Source organism: Pectinophora gossypiella, chromosome 20 (assembly GCF_024362695.1).
Source record: "Pectinophora gossypiella chromosome 20, ilPecGoss1.1, whole genome shotgun sequence".
In the NCBI taxonomy this organism is placed as follows: domain Eukaryota; kingdom Metazoa; phylum Arthropoda; class Insecta; order Lepidoptera; family Gelechiidae; genus Pectinophora; species Pectinophora gossypiella.
Genome location: NC_065423.1, coordinates 10,144,893 through 10,165,098, shown reverse-complemented (window position 1 = coordinate 10,165,098; position 20,206 = coordinate 10,144,893). Strand labels below are relative to the sequence as shown.

Sequence of the window (20,206 nt, the reverse complement as noted above, 5' to 3'; positions counted from 1 at the left end):
CGCTCGGTCTGCGATTGTTGAAGTTAAGCAACTTTAGCAAAGGCCGGTCATAGGATGGGTGACCACAAAAAAAAAGTTTTCATCTCGAGCTCCTCCGTACTTCGGAAGGCACGTTAAGCCGTTGGTCCCGACTGCATTAGCAGTCGTTAATACCATCAATCCGCACTGGGCCCGCGTGATGGTTTAAGGCCCGATCTCCCTATCCATCCATAGGGAAGGCCCGTGCCCCAGCAGTGGGGACGTTAATGGGCTGATGATGATGATTCAAATTTAATTAGGAGTTTTCATTTTATGCAGGCGTTGGTGAGGCAGCCGTAACTACTTTAGTGTGTCTTTGTAATTTCTAACTGACTAATTTTTTAAATTTTAATTTTAATGATTGTACTTAACTGGGTCGTTCTTCTTTTTTATCGACAATAAAAAGACATTTTCTCGATTTATCGGATTTAACATCTTTAAAATTATAACGGCAATAAATATTTTAAAACATCATATAAAGATGTGTCTGTAGAGGACTATTTAGTGGTTCTCTTTATCTTGGTAACATACTTTTCTTTGCAGGCGCATTCCAAAAAATATTGTGACAGAGTGGCCCTTTTCATCGGAGACAGCATTTCAGTTTACCACTCTGTCACGGAATTTTGTGAAAAACGATCAAGCTACGTTAATAACTAATTGAGGAACCGATTAGTATTTTGCTTGTATTTTGAGTATAATAAGATAACTATATTTTTGGACAATCAAAACATGAAATAAAATTCTAAAACATAACTTATCAGAAGCAGAACGAAGGACAGATCATTGTCGATAAAAAAGAAGAACGACCCAACTAACAAATGAGCCTAAGTTGCCCGAATAAATACATATCTTATTAAATTAGTTATTTACGCATATTTTTGAAATCGTAAAAAACATACATACATACATAAACTCACGCCTATTTCCCACCGGGGTAAGCAGAGACTATAGAATTCCATTTGCTTCTATCCTGACACACTTCTCTTGCTTCCTCCACATTCATCAATCGCTTCATACACGCACGCCGGTTCAGAGTAAAATTGTAAAAAAAGTGTAAAAAAAAAAACATTTTAATAATGCAAATTAGTTTGAATGATTATATTTCATTTGAATAGTTTCCAATAGCTCTAAGTATATCATTCGAATGAATCATTCAAATTCGATCGACACTAATACATGCTGGTACGTAGGTCTATAACTGTCTACCTAGGTATGATTATGGTATAATTTCATAGGTCAATGAGTGGTGACACTGGCAACATAAGTTTTATACACTAACTGCGCCTAATTACAGACTTCGTAGGCTTCGTCTGTTATAATAAATAGGCTTGAACGATACTGAATTTGCCATTATGGAGATAAGGCTTTATATGGAAATAAATGATCGCGTGCGGCGCATAACATATTAGTCTTCTACCGTGTGGGTTGTGAGGTGGATGACCAAACCCATCAACCCTGGTGTCAGGGTTATTATTGAGCCGCCAAAGGCCCCTGACGTGAGTCATGTAACGACTACGTACTTACGTCAGTAAGTAGCAACCGGGACCAACGGATGAATTATTTCTGGACAATCTGGTGATTAGCCTGTAATGACCTAGTGGGTAGATAGCGATAAGCGCTGAATGAGGGAAATCGTCGACCACGCCGGCGGGGTCGGTATCGGGGACGGTGGAATAAAACTGCAAGATTATATTCTACAGATTTATTGTTAAACATTATCTAACTTACTTACTTAAATTATTTCGTAATAAGATAGTTACATAGGTATTAATATAAGCGTAAAACTTACACACTTTAAAAATTCAAGCGAATAAAAACAAATACGGTTCAGGGGGGTTAAAATGACCACATCGAAGCAATTCATCAAAGAAAGCAATATTGCTATTTGACATTTGTTTGCATTGCGCACTTACCTTTATATGCGCAAATGTCAAATTGCAATATTTCTTTCTTGGATGAATTGCTCCGATGTGGCCATTTTAACCCCTCCAGAAGAGGAACAAGTACCCACTTGTTAAAAACTCTTCTTTGGGAAAAGTAGAGAACAGTCGCGGAAATCCCGGTACTATAAATCCCCGGATTCATATATAAGTACACATATTCATTTTTATCACATATTTAGGGATTCCCGGGATTTGCTAAGAAAATCCCGGGAATAGGAAGAAAAGTAAGAATATAAAGAAAAGATTTCGATGTAAGATGTAATTGTAATATTATAGCTGTTTGTTTCCCAAATAAATAGAAAAGAAATGCCGGGAGAAAATAACTAAGGGTCCGGGATTTATGGTACTCTAAGAAATGGACATGAGTTTATCGCCAGCCCTATTTGACTTAATGGCGTACTTATATTGAAGTATTGTCTACCTATATTCTAAACTCTCGGCCGTGCCCTTAAATTGTACCCGTCAGCAAATTTGACGGAGATGGCCACATTTAAATCCAGGTCTTCAATGTTTCCATCTGCCTCCAGCTGGACTTTTCGGAGAACTCGCACCACCAGGGTTTTGATCAGGGAAGTCGCGTACACACGACCTTTAAAGATACAAATACAATACAATACATAACTCTTTATTGCACTTAAAGAGTTACAAAGAGTGAGAGTTAGAGTTACAGAGTTAGAGAGTGTTAATCACATCGTATCGAATAATGAGGGGGTGTTCAGACCATGATTCTGAGTTAACATATAGTGGAGTTTTCCATCGCAAAAGTAAAGAATTGAAAATAATTCAAAAACACAAATAATGTCATTCCACTTGATATTCTCACAATCACGAGCTGATTAGTTACGGTGTCACTAATACCCTGTATACAAATAAATAGATAAATATATTGCGGGAACTTGGCTTGCACATTGCAGTGCGCTTAGATAAGCTTACTATAATCCCAATTGGTCGTTGGTCCCGGTTACTATTTACTGATGCAAGTGAGTAATCATTACATGAGTCATGTCAGGGAACTATAGCGGCTCAATAATAACCCTGACACCAGGGTTGATGGGGTTGGTCATCCACCTCACAACCCATACGATAAGAAGAAGAATTGGTCTAACAAAATTCACAATAGAGTCAAATCCGACAGAGGGATTGTGCCCTTTCTAACATGCCGGCAATATACATCATATCCGTCTTTGGGCTTCATATCAACAGTGGCTGCAAGTCGTCTTTGATTAGTTATGGTTCTGCCCACCCCACTAGGGACTACGGGCATGAGTTTATGTATGTACGTGGCCTAACCAGTGTGGGCATCTAGGTGTTAGCGATACTCTTCTTGGCGGAATAATACAGCTGGACAGTGTTATTAACGGCACTTTTATTAATTTTATCTTTTAAAGTCTACATAACTTGTTGACACACGATACACGTTAGTTATGTACATTCTAGAAGAAGTAAAAGGCAAGTATTGCCATACTTAAAAATAAAATATAAATTTTGTTCTCTCTGTGGCCGCCTTCGCCACAAATGATTGAATTTTATTTTAATTGTATTTAGATTTGTCGAAAGTTTTGAAGTCGAGGCAGACCGCGTAAAAGTTGGTATGACGACCTCAATGCTTATCGGAGGGATTGGCCGGGGATCGCGCAAAGTCGAGAGGAGTGGAAAAATCAAGAGGAAGCCTTTGCCCAGCAGTGGGATCGAATATGCTAGATAAAATGTGATAAGAATTATGGATTTATGAAATTGTCCGAAATAAATTGTTGGAATTTGAATTAATAACTTCGACTATCTTTCATCGCTCGTAGATACAAAGCCATTCTCTCTCTCTCTCTTTATTTAAGAGCTGCGCTCTTGTCGGTGGAGTAATCGCCAATCCTCTTTTCTTTCCGCCAAAACCTTCACCTCCTGATACGACACGACCTGCACCTTCTCTTTTACTTGTTTCATAAATGTTCTCCTAGGTCTACCCCTTCCTCCCTTCCCTTCAATTTTTCCTTCTATGATGTTTGTTATAAATGAATCGTGTCGTATCAGGTGGCCAATCATATTTCCTCTCCGGTTCTCTATAGTAAAAAAAGCCAAAAAAAAGACATATCATATAAAAAGCCATATTATTATTATTAGCCTGTGTGATCCCATTGCCCCGGGCAAAGGCCTCCCCCATGTCTTTCCAAGTATCCCGGTTCTGTGCGAGCTCTATCCAGTCTTTTCGATAACCTTCGAGATCATCGCGCCATCGTTTCCGGGGTCTACCACGTCTACGGTGTACGTCCTGTGGTGGGTCGTTCTTCTTTTTTATCGACAATACATACATACATAAACTCACGCCCGTAATCCCTAATGGGGTGGGCAGAGCCACAAGTAATCAAAGACAACTTGCAGCCACTTTTGATACGATGTCGTAAGCTGGATATGATGAACCTTATGGTGATAAGGGATCAGCCTATCGCCCATAACATTAGTCCATCATGTTAGAGGACACAATCCCTCTGTCGGTTTTTACGACATGCCCGGGAAGACAAGCAGCTGAACGTTTTCTATGTTTTTTATTTGCTCCCAGAACAGCATAGAAGCGACAATAAAAAGTCATTTTCTCGATATATCCGATTTAACATCTTTAATATTATAACGGCAATAAATATTTTAAAACATCATATAAAGATGGGTCTGTAGAGTATTTAGTGTTTCTCTTTATCTTGGTAACATACTATTCTTTGTAGGCGCATTCTATAAAATATTGTGACAGGGTGGCCCTTTTCATCAGAGACAGAATTTCGATTTACCTCTCTGTCACAGAATTTTGTGAAAAACAACCAAGCTACGTTAATTACTAATCAAGGAACCGATTTGTATTTCGTTAGTATATTTCTGGACAATGGAAAGATTAAAATTCTAAAACATATAACATATCAGAGCGAAGGATAGATCATTGTCGATAAAAAAGAAGAACGACTCTGGTACCCACAAACCCAAACAAAGCCATAAGATAAAATAAATCTCCCTTACCCAGACAGTCCATAGCGCCAAGGCTGAAAGGCACAAAGGCGTTAGGGTCGCGTTCGCGGACGGTTTCGGGCAGAAACCTTGCTGGGTCCACCTTGTACGGGTCCCGCCAGTAGTGGGGGTCGCGGTGGAGCATGTGGATGGGGATGATCACTGATGCGCCTGATGGGAGGGTCAGCTCACCTGCGGATAAGTGGTGAGTAGAGTTGCCATGAATGGTGATTCGACCACCACCACGAATTGACAACGCTGTCGGCTGAAGCGCCGAATACTTATTTATCAAAAAATACTTTTGCAGAGGGATTGCGTCCTCTAACATGATGGACTAATGTTATGGGCGACAGGCTGATCCCTTATCACCATAAGGTTCATCATGTCCATCTTAGGACTTCGTATCAACAGTGGCTGCAAGTTGTCTTTGATTACTTGTGGCTCTGCCCACCCCATTTGGGATTACGGGCGTGAGTTTATGTATGTATGTATGTACTTTTGTAAGTATGCATCTCTCTCGTCTTATAAAAATAAATGATAATCACTTGTTATTTAAGAAATTGTGGGCACTCATTGTCTTCACCCTCTAGCCATAGAGGCAGCCAATCAGCTCGTAACACCAAACACTTCAGGACCCCGATACCAACCCCGCCGGCGTGGTCGACGATTTCCCTCAATCAGCGCTTATCGCTATCAACCCACTAGGGTCGATTAATTCTTTCAAATATTTTTCCTCTCAGACGACGCCCTGAGCCTAGGTTCGCGCCCAACCCCAACTGGGCACCCTCAGGCCTGTTGTGTTAAACGTTGTACCGGGTGAGAGCCTTCAGCGCTCCCCATTTGTCCGGCCAAGTAGTTAATGCCATCTGCGGCAAATCTAAAATAAATCACGTTAAAAAAAATGTCTTCACTTATTACTTTGTAACATACAAATGCAGTATTATGCCTGTCTGTTGTCCAAAATAAAATAAATAAATTTGCAGCCTTTCACATAAAATATAGAATAGAATAGAAATTATTTATTACAGAAGGACGCCACACACAAATCCAAGATAATCACTTAACATTTTCACAAAACTATTACAAAAAAGCATAGAAGATGTTCATTAGAATACATTGGCTGGAATATGAGAAGCAGTAGAGCTATCGTGCAGGAGTAGAGTTTGAGCCGGCGACAGCGGTCCTCATACCTATATTATACGAAATGCGCGTTAGGGCCTTTCCAACCCCTTTCTTCTATTCATACCAGTAGTAGGATCATCCTACCTGACATACTTCTCTTGCTTCCTCCACATTGATCAATCGTTTCATATACGCACGCCGGTTCAGAGTAGATTTATTTGATTCAGTTTAAGTTCGATTCGTACTAGACCTTTTCTAAAGATCAGTCAGCTCCTCACCATTCTTGACTGTGACCTCCTCTTCCACGGTCCTCTGGATGAAGGCTGCAATGGACAGGTACCGAAGGGTCTCCTTGTACACCATGTCCAGGCAATGCAGCTTCTTGAGTTCTTCCTCTGTGACGTCACAGTCCACCGGACCCAGGAGTTCTAGTATCTCGTCGTGTACTTTATCCTGAAACAAAACTTAACATATATACAGGATGTTAGTGACATCGTAACGAAAACTTTGAGGGGTGGTTCAGGCCATGATTCTGAGTTGATATCAAGTAGAAATTTCCGTCGCAAAAGTATGGATTGGAAAATAATTAAAAAGAAAAGAAAAATTTTCATGAATTTTTTGACACGAAATTCCACTTGATATCAACTCAGAATCATGGTCTGAACCATCCCCCTCAGTATTCGTTACTGTGTCACTAACACCCATACCTACTTATATGGCTACCGTATGTACTTGTACGGGGTGTAAGTGTCATCGTAACGAATACTGAGAGGGATGATTCATCTGAGACGAAAAATTCCACTTGATTTTAATTCAGAATCATGGTCTGAATCAACCCCCTCAGTATTCGTTACGATGTCACTAACACCCAGTATACATAGCATAAGCTCACGACTAATCCCAATTGGGGTAATCAGAGGTAGATACAGCAAGCTTAGATGAACTATAAGCACGTCCAATCAAAGAGCAAAAGTACAGTCACTGAGCACAGCGAATTATTTGTAAACAGTGGTGAAATTATGAACCTTCTTCTTCTTCTTCTTATCGTGTGGGTCGTGAGGTAGAATACCAACCTCATCAACCGTGGTGTCAGGGTTATAATTGAGCCGCCAAAGGCCGCCAAAGGCTCATGTAACGATTACTCACTTACATCAGTAAATAGTAACCGGGACCAACGGCTTAACGTGCCTACCGAAGCACGAATCATCTTACTTTCGGACAATCAGGTGATCAGCCTGTAATGTCCTAACCAAACTAAGGATCACAAAGTGATTTTTGTGATATGCCCCTACCGGGATACGAACCCGGGGCCTCCGGATCGTGAGTCCAACGCTCAACCACTGGACCACAGAGGCCGTTTTAGTTAATTATGAACCATTAGGTGTCTATTACAGAAACGACATGGTAACCAGGAGGTCTTAAGTGCAACCAGTTAATTTATTACTTTGCAAGAAACTAATTGGACTTTTGCACCTCATCGTATCAACACCTCATCGAGCTTTCTGTTAGACCAACGTGATAGTTAGTGAGCCGTATCGCCGTCTCACTCACTGTTTTAGCAAAAACTTGCAATATCGAAAAAGTACCATTGAAACTCAATCTTTCTATGATAATTATTCGTAGGTAGTTTTGTGTACTTAATTAAGTAGGCATTTCATGACGTTAAATCGATCATAAGATCACGGTTACATTCCCAATCGGGGTAGTCAGAGAGAGGTATAGTAATGATGAAATTATGTACGGTCACGAGCATTAATATGTATACACTTTGGTACCATGTCACATTAACTTTTTTGACAAATTGAACTGTAAGTCTCACTAAATGTTAAAAATGTTAGTGCGACAGAGTCCTAAAGTGGGTAAGTACATTATATTGCTCGTGATTGTACCTAAGTACCCACGCCACGTTTCATCGAGCTTATTAGAAGTGGTGACTGGTGAGCCGTACGGTATTGTTAATTAATCTTCCTTACCTGCCATTCGGGTAAGTGGGCGAGGATCAACAGCACCCCAGCCGCTATCTTGGCCGAGGCTTCTTGACTCTGCAAAAAGGGAGAAAGCGTAGATGAAGAATGAAGCCTTAAGAAAATAACGACAGACACGCACACACACCTTCATACTTTTTGAATGATTATTATGAAGATATTGGTACAAATTCCTGCAGACACCATCAAATTTTATTTTAAGTTATACCTGTCATTTTGTTATCCGCTGAAAAAGAAAGGGACGTGTAATCGACAGGAAAAAAATTATGGAACACACGTCAATTTTAAGCAGAAATCTAAAACAACCATCTAAAAATTTTACATCGGCCAATAACCCGACAGAGTTAAGTAGACAGCACGTCAAACGGATTGTATACTAGCGAGATGCCTATTTTATTCGCCCATTATTTATTCGTGACTTATTGTAGATTTGCCGCAGATGGCATTAACTACTTGGCCGGACAAATGGGGAGCGCTGAGGGCTCTCACCCGGTACAACGTTTAAGACAACAGGCCTGAGGGTGCCCAGTTGGGCGCGAACCTCGGCTCAGGGCGTCGTCTGAGAGGAAAAATATTTAAAAGAAATAATCGACCCTAGTGGGTCGATAGCGATAAGCGCTGATTTAGGGAAATCGTCGACCACGTTGGCGGAGTCGGTATCGGGGTCCTGAAGATAGGGGTAGTGTAATAAATATCGTTATAATAAGTCCGTAGTAGGTATTATTCTCGTCGCGCGGTGAAATCAAACATACAGCGATGTATAAGAGCATTCACGACAAATCGTTGTAAAATACTCACAGTAGTAAAAAGCGTAAAGGTCTCCCATTTCACCTCCCTGTCGCTCATCTCCCCAGACAGAAGGAACCTGTCAACCACGCCTAGGGTCTCTTCATCAACCACAGGACTCTCTTTCATGGCTCTCCGCCTCTTCGCCACTACATCCGAAGAGAAGTCGTCCAGCAGCCGAAGGTATTCGTCTCCTATCTTCTTTCTTCCTGTCAGGCTGAATATCAAGGGTATCTGGAGCCACCAGTGCGTCATCTTCGTGAAGATGAACGAGTATATTCTGTAAATGTGAAATAAATATTTTTTTTCAGGCGGACATGCAGCTGCTTCTGTAAAAAACCGGATCTGTCAAATCTTCAGGTTAGGTAAACGGACCCCGTGAAAAACGAAAATTAATGGGATAACGCTAGAGAGATGATAATGATGTTATAACTGGCGAGAATTGGGTGTTTTTATACTACAGACCTCACAACACACATGCAACACGTATGCAACACGCATGTATCCCTATACATGCGTGTTTTAAATTATGTCTCTTCTTCTTATCGTGCGCGTTGTGAGGTGGAATACCAACCTCATCAACCCTGGGCTATTACTGAGCCGCTAAAGGCCCCTGACATGGCTCATGTAACGACTACGCTGGCTCATGTTTATGTAATGTTAATGTTAAAATTTCAAATCTAAGTGGACAAAACTTTCGATTCGGAACAAAATTATTATTATAGTAACATACCTACATAAAACTCATTAAAATGTAGGTATCTGTACTGTAATGTACGCATCACTATTACTTATTAACCTACTAAGTAAAATTATAATAAAATACTTTCTTTCTTTCAGAAATTAACAGCTCCCAGGGACATTACTATTCCCATACGGCCCCAAATCAATAATTTACTTATCAAAAATGGTTTTGTTACAGAAATATCTAGCTACTACATACAACTTACGTTTGCGTTTTATAAACCAATTCCTCCATACGTTTTACATTGGTAGAGTCTTCTTTAGACAAGCCCATCAATGTTTCTGTAAGAAAAGTATGATAATTTTCGTTAATTAAACAAGAAAATAGTCTCAAAATTTAAGTATATAAAGCAACAAATAGTAAGTATATATAGAAGTCGATATAGTCGAGATATAATATTTATTTAATATGGAGGGGTTGACCAATAGACGCAGCGAATGCTATCTACGTGGATAGACGTGACAGATGTCGTATGGGTATTGGTCTTAACCCTCGATTTAATTCCGCGGTTGGCGTGCCGCGAGCCCTGGCGGGTTAAAAAGGCCACATTAACGCAATTCACCTAAAAAGCAATATTGCTATTTGGCATTTGTTACCATCGCGCACTTAATTTATTAATATGCGCAAATTTCAAATTGCTATATGCATTTGATATGAATTGCTTCTCTGTGGCCTTTTTAACCCCCCTGCAGGGTCTGCATGACAACGGCGCCGCCCGCAAGGCTAATATTGAGGGCTTCGACCAATACCTAACTAACCATCTTCATAGGCAGAGTGTTAAGAGAGAGATGTGGTGTAAAAGACGATTAGTGACTAAGATTGATAACGAATATTAAATTGATTTGGACACATAGAGCGGATGAAAGATATAGGATTACGAAAGCGGTATACAAAGCGATGGTTGGCGATAGGGCTGGCAAAGGAGATGTCCTTAGAAAAGGTAGAGTACGATATACTCTGAACCGGCGTGCGTGTATGAAACGATTAATGAATGTGGAGGAAGCAAGAAAAGTGTGTCAGGACCGAAGCAAAGGAATCCCATAGTCTGGGATAAGCAGATCCCGGTGGGAAATAGGAGTTTATGTATGTATGTATGTTCGCGCAATAAACGCAGTGAATGCTATCTACGTAGATAGACGTCGACCGGCTATTGGTCGAAGCGCGGCGTGGTTGCCGTGCCGCAACGGCTGGCCGCACCACAGATAAAGAGCGGAAATCAACGAGACGGTCGTTATCTCGCTCTAGTTTATGACGGTTCTGAGTGACAGAAAGGAAAGGCCAATGCGGTAAAAGAAACATGATACTCACGACAAACGCATTGCGTGGTACAGGCCACTACGTCATGGTAGACATCAAAGGTTCTCCCAGGGTCCTTCTTTAGTAAAGCCTCAGCTAGCACCTGGGCCTCTCTGTTGAAGACTTTGGCAAAGCGCACGACACACTTCTTGTTGTAAGACGGCGTTGCTATCTTCCGATGGTTTCGCCAAGTCGGACCTGAATTTAAAAAGGATATATGTATAGCTCGTCGTGTGGGCTGCGAGGTGGATTACCAACCTCATCAATCCTCGTCAATCATGGTTATTATTGAGCCGCAAAAGGCCCCTTGACATGTAATGACTACATGTATGTTACTCAAATTAAATAGTATTTTATATGGAGAACTGTCAAAATTTAAGAACGCTCAACGTAGCGACATCTGATGGGAGAATTAGGCAGTTTTTATCTTCATTCGCACCGCGCGCGGCGCGGTTGGTCGTGCAGAGCCTGCACTACTCTTAGCGTTCCCTCTGCCCGGCCGGGGCAAATCTACAAAAAGTCAAGTAGATAAAATATAAACAGCCTATATACATCCCACTGCTGGGCACAGGCCTCCCCTCAACCAACCACACAACAACAAAAAACAGTAGGTAAAACAGTTACTTATTAAATACAGACCTCCTGTTAAAATACCCGGTCCAATGAACTGCTTCATGAACTCGTACAGTGGCCCCTTCTGGTTAATCTTATTGCTGGTTAGCAGCATCTGAAATATGTACCAAATTTTGGTTGCATTAATTACCACAGTAATTACTACCACATTAATTACTAAAGTCACCGACATAGCTCGGAGAATTGCAAAGCTGAAGTGGCAGTGGGCAGGACGCATAGCGAGGAGAACCGATGGCCGATGAGGCGGAAAGGTTCTGGAGTGGCGACCACGTGTCGGACGACGCTCAGTGGGTAGGCCCGCTACAAGGTGGACCGACGATCTGGTGAAGGTCGCGGGAAGCCGCTGGATGCGGGCAGCGCAGGACCGATCGTCGTGGAGATCCTTGGGGGAGGCCTATGCCCAGCAGTGGGCGTCGTACCGCTGATGATGATGAATTACCACAGACCCTCGATAACTAGAAATGGTCGTCAAAGAGAAACTTTCCAGACTACATCCCCAAAATAATATAGATGGCGCTGTAAAAAATTACCTGCGTTTAACCTTCTAATGAAACGTTTCTTTCTTTCTTTCTTTCTTTCTTTCTTTCTTTCTTTCTTTCTTTCTTTTTTTCTTTCTTTCTTTCAAATTTCATGGATAACCAATATAAGCATCTTTTATCTAGAATACACTGGTCAGCAAATAAACCGGGCCACCCGCTCCCGTAGCACTCTAATTCGATTTCCAAAAAAAGTATAAAACTTACAACGGTTTAAGTTATACCTAAAGAAAGTGCATTTTATGTTAATTATAATGACTTAAAATTTATTCTAAACTACCATCAATTCACATTGAAATTAAACAACAAACACAATACTAACGATTTACCCTCTTTTGCCTAGAGTTTTCGATTTCCGTTTCTTTTTCTTCAATGAGGGTAGTCGGATATTTTTCATAATTTCTTTAGTTATCTTTCATCACTTGCTCCTAACGCGTGTATTTTTGCTACTTTCTTCATTCAATGATGAATACGACACCTCAGGAAGCCGTTCAAGCTGTTGCATTACTTCAAGCAGGCCTTTCGCAACGTGAAGTCGCTCGGAGACTTCGAATCAGCAGATCTTCGGTACAACGGGTTTACAGACGATACCTAGAGACTGGAGCATTCGACCGTCGACCAGGTACTGGCCGACCTAGAGCTACATCAGCAGCAGATGATCGTTATATCCAACTTACTGTTTTGCGAAATCGCCGCCTTAATGCTGTTCAAGTCCAACGAAGCCTGCGTGACGAACGCCAAGTGGTCATAAGTTCAGATACTGTCAGAAGGAGACTTGCTGAACGAAAACTAACTCCAAAAAGAGCAGCAACAGGCCCAAAATTGACGGTAGCCCACCGTCGAGCACGACTTCAATTCGCTCGAGAGCATAGAGATTGGACATTAGAGCAGTGGGGCAATGTACTCTTCACTGATGAGACCAGGGTCAGCCTACATGGAAGTGACCGACGCCAGAGGGTATATCGTCGCCCAGGAGAACGTTACTCTCAGTGTTGTATTGAAGAAACAGTTGCTTATGGAGGGGGATCTGTAATGGTCTGGGGCGGCATCTCATTAACCGCACGTACCGCGTTAGTTTTCGTCGAACCGACGGGCGGTACACGAGGATTGACTTCTCATCGATACATTACTGAAGTCCTTGCCGATCATGTGATAACTTACGCTGGATTTATCGGGCAGGATATGCAACTGATGCATGACAATGCACCACCTCATGTTGCACAAGTGGTGACCCAGTACCTGCGTGACGTCGGCATTCGTACGATGGACTGGCCAGCTCGAAGTCCGGACCTTAATCCAATAGAACACTTATGGGATGAGCTAAAACGTCGAGTTCGGGCCCGATCACCTGTTCCAGCAAACCTTCAGGAGCTGCGAATCGCTGTTGAAGAAGAGTGGAATGCAATTCCTCAAGATTTTATCGTCAGGCTCGTGAGGTCGATGAATACGAGAATGCTGGCAGTTATCCGAGCAAGGGGAGGGAATACCGAATACTAATCAAAAACTTTTTTAAGCCTTGCGTTTCATTTTTTGCTTTATTTTTGTTTTTTGTTTTTCCGTTTACCAATGATTAAACAGTCCGGCAAATGAGTCTTTATTGTAATTGCTTAATAAACACTTAATAAAAACGATAAATTTCAATAAATTTTCAATCATTTTAATCGCCACAAAATGCACTTTCTTTAGGTATAACTTAAACCGTTGTAAGTTTTATACTTTTTTTGGAAATCGAATTAGAGTTCTACGGGAGCGGGTGGCCCGGTTTATTTGCTGACCAGTGTAGAATAGAAATTGTTCATTATAAAAGGACGCCACATACAAAGACAAGACAATCTGGGCATAGGCCTCCCCCAAGGATCTCCACGACGATAATACAGACAAGACAATAACATCACTTAATTTTTTTCTAAAACAATTACAAAAAGCATAGGAGGATGTTCATTACAATGATCATAAGGTGGTGGTGGACGTCCTGAGATAAAAGGGCCTCACTCAGCACAAGTCGCGGCGTGAACCACGACGCTGGTATTATGTGGACCCTGTGCTATCTTTGCTTTTGAGTATAAATGATGATCCATTTTATTACAAGCACAATACATCATCCACCCATTATTATTCTGTTCAAAATAAAAAGAAGCAAATATAGATAACAACATAATTCTATACATAATGTAATACAAATATCAAGCAACAATTATTTTTAAATGCTTCTGGCATTAGATAGATAGATAAAATACTTTATTGAGCACAATGGACACAAAATACAGAGATAAGGACAACATATACAGAAAAGCACAACAGGCGGCCTTATTGCTCATGCAGCAATTTCTTCCAGGCAACCATTGGGTACAGGAAAATTTTGTACAAATATAACAATAGCGGGTTAGTGCATTCTAACAAAATAAATAATTAAAAGAACTACCTACATAAAATAAGTCATCATCATCAAGTTAAGAGCCACGCTCTTGTCGGTGTAGCATTTTCCATTCCAGTCTATCAAAGGCCAATTCCTTGACTTCCCTACAAGACACGACGTTAACCTTTTCTTTAATCTGTTCCATAAAATAAGTGCATTTAACTATTTAGATTTATAACCGCTTCTATTAGATTATATTTCTGAATAAGTATGTAATACCCGAATAATGACAAAATAGGTAATTTACGTTAAATCTGTACAGCGCCATCTATTTTAGTTTTGGGGAACGTAACCCGGAAAGTCCCTCATTGCCTCATTGCCATTGGATGCGCGTGCGCGCCCTTACTCTTTAACGGGACGGCTGCAATAGAATAAGTGGCATCAATCGTGAGTAGGACTAGGTAAATCAGACTCGTGTTAATGCGGGGCGAAGAAAGCGCCTTCTTTATATTATCATCATCTCCCTAGCATTATCCCGTTTTTTCACAGGGTCAGCTTACCTAACCTAAAGATTTGACAGGTCCGGTTTTTTACAGAAGCGACTGCCTGTCTGACCTTCCAACCCGCACGGAAAAGCAGCCCAATACAGGTTAGGTCACGTACGAAAATGCATTTCTCGGGAATGTGGGTTTCCTCACTATGTTTTCCTTCACCGCTGAGCACGTGATAATCATTTATGATCCAATCATGAATTCCAAAACAACTTTGACAATCACTGACCAGAGCCCTTTTTGCATATATTAGGTATTATTATGTATTCTAATAAATTATTTTATGTAATTAGGTACATACTCTTATATCAGCAGGATCTTTGATGCAGATATTGAGGTCTGGTCCCAGCCAGAACCGCACATAAGGACCATATTTCTCGAAGAAGCCCGTGATAATGTTCAATTGATCTGAAAAATACAATTACAGGTTAAAGAAAGTTGCTCTACTTTACCATTCCAAACTCTAGGTAAAGAAAATAGCAAAAGTAAACTTAATGCTCGTGAAGTAGGGTCTGGAACTGATTGTAGGTAGGTACAATTGTTTCTTGCCCTTATGGAATAAAAGGAAATATGTCATCAAAAACTCGCAACGACTCAATTTTGCGGAAACTGTTAATATTGTACCTCAGTACCTATGTAGTACTTATACTTAATGATTTATTCTATGCCGTAGGGAATTAAGTAGCTTATGGGTGCGCCGTGCGGTAAATTAAAACCTAGGGAAATGTATGAGAGCGTTCATAGCGCGTTCCACGTTTGTGTTGACCTGCTATTTGCGGCAAATATACAATAAAAAATAAGTCACGCCAAAAATAACTATGACTAACCTTGAGGACTAGCCATGAAGACGAGCGCGTTGCCAAGCAACGGCCAGGCGGGCGGGCCGGGCATGCGCGCCGCCAGCCGCACCAGACGCCGGCGCGCGCGCACCCTGTCGCGCCACCACCAAGCATACTCCAATATAGTTGACGTCACTGTTGTGCAGTATGCTACCACGGCCGCTATTGCCGCGCAGAGTAACACTTGCCAAGTTGATAGGCCCAGCATTCTTAATCTGTAAAGAATATCATCATCATCAATCATCATCAGCCCACTAACGTCCCCACTGCTGGGGCACGGGCCTTCTCTATGGATGGATAGGGAGATCGGGCCTTAAACCATCACGCGGGCCCAGTGCGGATTGCTGATTATTAACGACTGCGCTAATGCAGCCGGGACCAAGGCTTAACGTGCCTTCCGAAGCACGGAAAATAAATAAAGAAATAAGTTGAAATCTACATGTAATAACTTAACTGTAGACTTATTGATATTTTTATACACATAAATTAATATGACTAAACACATTAACAAAATAATAACTACCTACCCCATTAGCGATCAAGGACATTTTTTTTGACGTGACTTATTTTTTATTTTTTTTATTGTAGATTTGCCGCAGATGGCATTAACTACTTGGCCAGAGGATCAAGGACTGTGTTAATGATTCGCTTGTATGCGGAAATATTTAGCGTTCTACGTCGAGTTAGCACTTAGATCTATTAACTGACTTATTTCTATATCCGAGGTAATTATCTAGGGCCGATGTCTGTAACAGATCTTGTGTGATTATTACGTGATTTATTCTGTGTACAATACACACATATAACATCACGCCTGTACCCCGAAGGGGTAGGCAGAGGTGTGTAGTATGTACAAGTACCTGTCGCTGGACGATTAAAAAATGTTTACTCGAAATGGCCTGATCTTACTGACGACCACAATATTTTAAACTGGCTCAAAGGGTATCCAATACCGTTCAAAGAAGTATCTGTACAGATAGTGCTACGTAAAAATAGTGCTTGCAATTCCCAGAGAGCCTTCATACCGGGTGAGAGCCTTCAGCGCTCCCCATTTGTCCGGCCAAGTAGTTAATGCCATCTGCGGCAAATCTACAATAAGTCACGTCAAAAAAAAAAGCAATTCCCAGTCTCAAATTGCTATAAATTGTCATAATTGATAAATGCATTGTGTATACACCTTTGGTATTGGTTGGTAACTAATAAATTCAAATTCAAATTCAAAAATATCTTTATTCAGTAGGTAACAGTTACACTTTGAATCGTCAATTTTTACATAACGAACGTCTCATCCGCCTAAAACTACTGCAGCTTCTCACAACCTGTATAGCCGGGGAAAAGAAGCTGCAAGAAAAACCTCGGCACAGGGCCCTAGACGTTCTTAAAAAAAAATAAACATAAAATATTGGTATACAATTGAGTAATTTCTCTACCTAATATCAGTTCTCAGATAGTTAATCCCATGCATTCATATCTTCTAAATAATCAGTAACATTATGTATATTATGTTTATTTTTATTGCACCATCCAGCGCTCCAATGCATAAACTTCTTTCATCCTAAGGTTGCCTGGCAGAAATTTCTGTTTAGCAATAAGGCCACCTATTGTGCTCAATTTTATTCGTATGCATATGTCCTGTGTAAGTATATGTTTTGTGCAATAAAGAATTATTGATAGATACACCCGCTACGGTGGCCTATGCCCAGCAGTGGGCGTCGTACGGCTGATGATGACACCCACTACACGCCCGCTATGTTTAAGTCCCATGTCATATGTGGCGAGTTTATTGCCATAATAGAGCCTTCAATGAGGGAGAACCCAGGCCACGTTTCCCAAAAAAAAATCTAGATGGCGCTGACTAACTAACTGACTAAACGTGACTAACTAGAACGTCACGTGTGACGTGTTATAACTTTACACATACGGTCACGAGCATTGGTACCATGTCACAATAACTTTTTTGACAAATTGAACTGTAAGTCTCACTACATGTCAAATATGTTAGTGCGACAGAGTCCTAAAGTGGGTACATTATATTGCTCATGACTGTACATACATATGTATATAAACTCACGCCTATTTCCACGCCTATTTATTTATTTGTACACAATGAAACAGACACAAGAAACATACAAAGAAAACATATAGTACAGGCAAGCTTATCTCTAAACAAAGAGATTTCAAAGAAGAAGAGATTTTAGAGATTTGTGTTGTGTCTGATTGTAATATTTTTTGGAGAAAATGGCCTGGATAATCCCTCAGCCAAGTAAATCTATCATACCCGATCATATGACTTGGTCTACAAATAATATCTTCTTCAATAAATCCAGTCAGACTCATGTTTTAGAACAGTATGCCGGTCTTCCCCCACATTGACCTTAAAATTAATTGTTTATGATAACAATGGAAATGCACCTTACCTTCGAAACCCGCTAATCCTTCACACAGTCACTGAACGACACTTCGACCTACGCTTACCTTTAAAAGCAAGATCTTAAAAAAAACAAACAAACATGTATCACATGGTATAGAGCAGCCTTCCTGATGTCAACTATAGTGTCACAAGGGCAGAACCTCTGAGCTGCGCCTGCGCAGCTCGCGTGGCGTGACACACGGTCATAATGCGAGCGATTTACCGGCCTTTAGTCCATGTGTAGTAGCTAAAGATGACACTCGGACATTACTTAAACTGCCCAACAAGTCACTGGGTATCAAGCCTAGAAAGAAGAAGTAGGTATGTGACCAATGAGACGTTAATATCATTAGTGTCAATAGTTATTCGGTTTCTCAAGTTATCTGCTTACCTAACCTGTAGATTTGACAGGTCCAGCTTTTTACAGAAGCGACTGCCTGTCTGACCTTCTAACCCGCGAGGGGAAAACCAACCCAATACAAGTTAGGTCACATACCTCCTAAAACGCATTTCTCGGGAATGTGGGTTTCCTCACGATGTTTTCCCCCTGTGATAATAATTTAATAGTCCAAACATTAATTCGAAGACAAATTCTAAAATCATTGGTTCAGATCCACGCTGGGCTTTGAACCTGCGACCTCATAATGAGGGTCAAGCGTTCTTCCAAAGTTCTTAACATAGTTACACTTTGAATCGTAATTTTTTACATAACGAACGTCTCATCCGCCTAAAACAACTACAGCTTCTCACAACCTGTATAACCGGGGAAAAGAAGCTGCAAGAAAAATCTCGGAACAGGGCCCTAGACGTTTTTTAAAACACAACCATAAAAATAATGTACTTAACAAAAGCTTACTTCAGCTTTATACGAAAATTTCTATATAAAATTATTACCCGCAACACACACTTAACACATTACAGAGATTGTCCGGTAAATTACCTATCTTACCTGCCCATCTTATTTTTTATTATAGAATAAAAGCCTGCAAGGAATTATAATAAATTATAATTATTATTAAAATAAAACTGATCAGACTTTTTCTTAAGTTCCTGAAAGTCTGTTTTCCGTTTCGTGTACCTGTGGTGGATCTTAGCGAATCGACTTTTGGGGTTTGCCCGTCCATAACAACATAACATAACATCACGCTGTATCCCCAAAGGGGTAGGCAGAGGTGTAGAATATACCTACACACTCACTCCTCGCCAACTATGCCTAGCACTGGGACGTACATATTATATACAGGATGCTAGTGACACCGTAACGAATAAGGAGAGGATTCAGACCATGATTCTGAGTTGATATCAAGTGGAATTTCCTATCGGAAAATTCATGGAAATTTTAGTGTTTTTTTTAGTTATTTTCAGTGCCATATTTTTGCAAAGGGAAATTCCACTTGAAAAATCACTCACATCCGGTACCGGACTTGCACCAATGAGTTATAAATTTATCTTTTAAGTGCAGTTAAGTGCAGTTTTCACTAACACACTTGGCTTTGTATTTGTATTCGACCATTATAGACGACGCGGCTAAGCGACTAGGCGCGGCTAGGCGACCACCTGTCAAGAGAAAATTCCTTAGAAATTCCTTTAAATTCCTATCTTTCTTCTGACAACTTTTGGCATTCAGAGCTTGAGTTGTGTGCCCAAATTGTCTGTGTCACTTTTGGCCACGGCTGCCCAAATTTTACATAAAATGTTACGCCTGCCTACCTAGATACCTACCCAATTTGTATTCCTTTCCTTCATCTTATGATGTGTAATACAGTTAGGCGGATATCACACGACGCGGTCGCACGGTAGGCAGCGAAGCGGTCGCCATTATTTTTTGACGTAACTTATTGTGCAAATTGCATTAACTAGGCCGGAAAAATGACAACAGGCCCTGAGAGCGCTCAGTTGGGCGCGAATCTCGGCTCAGGTCGTCGCCTGATTATATTTGAAAGAATTAATGGACCCTATCGGGTCGATATCGATAAGCGCTAATTGAAGGAAATCGACAAG

General features: G+C 40.8%; 1 protein-coding gene across 1 annotated transcript; it reads right to left on the bottom strand.

The window, feature by feature from the left end:
- Window positions 1-1,705: 1,705 nt before the first annotated feature.
- LOC126376245 (cytochrome P450 4C1-like) lies at window positions 1,706-18,389 on the bottom strand. The gene is made up of 11 exons (XM_050023539.1): window positions 18,213-18,389; window positions 15,784-16,010; window positions 15,258-15,364; window positions 11,520-11,607; window positions 10,893-11,078; window positions 9,790-9,865; window positions 8,852-9,119; window positions 8,042-8,110; window positions 6,347-6,521; window positions 4,959-5,138; window positions 1,706-2,550 (listed from the first exon to the last, which is right to left on the bottom strand). Exons 2-11 carry the CDS (start codon window positions 16,001-16,003, stop codon window positions 2,390-2,392), a joined length of 1,530 nt encoding a protein of 509 aa, XP_049879496.1. The 5' UTR covers window positions 16,004-16,010; window positions 18,213-18,389; the 3' UTR covers window positions 1,706-2,389.
- Between the last annotated feature and the right edge of the window lie 1,817 nt (window positions 18,390-20,206).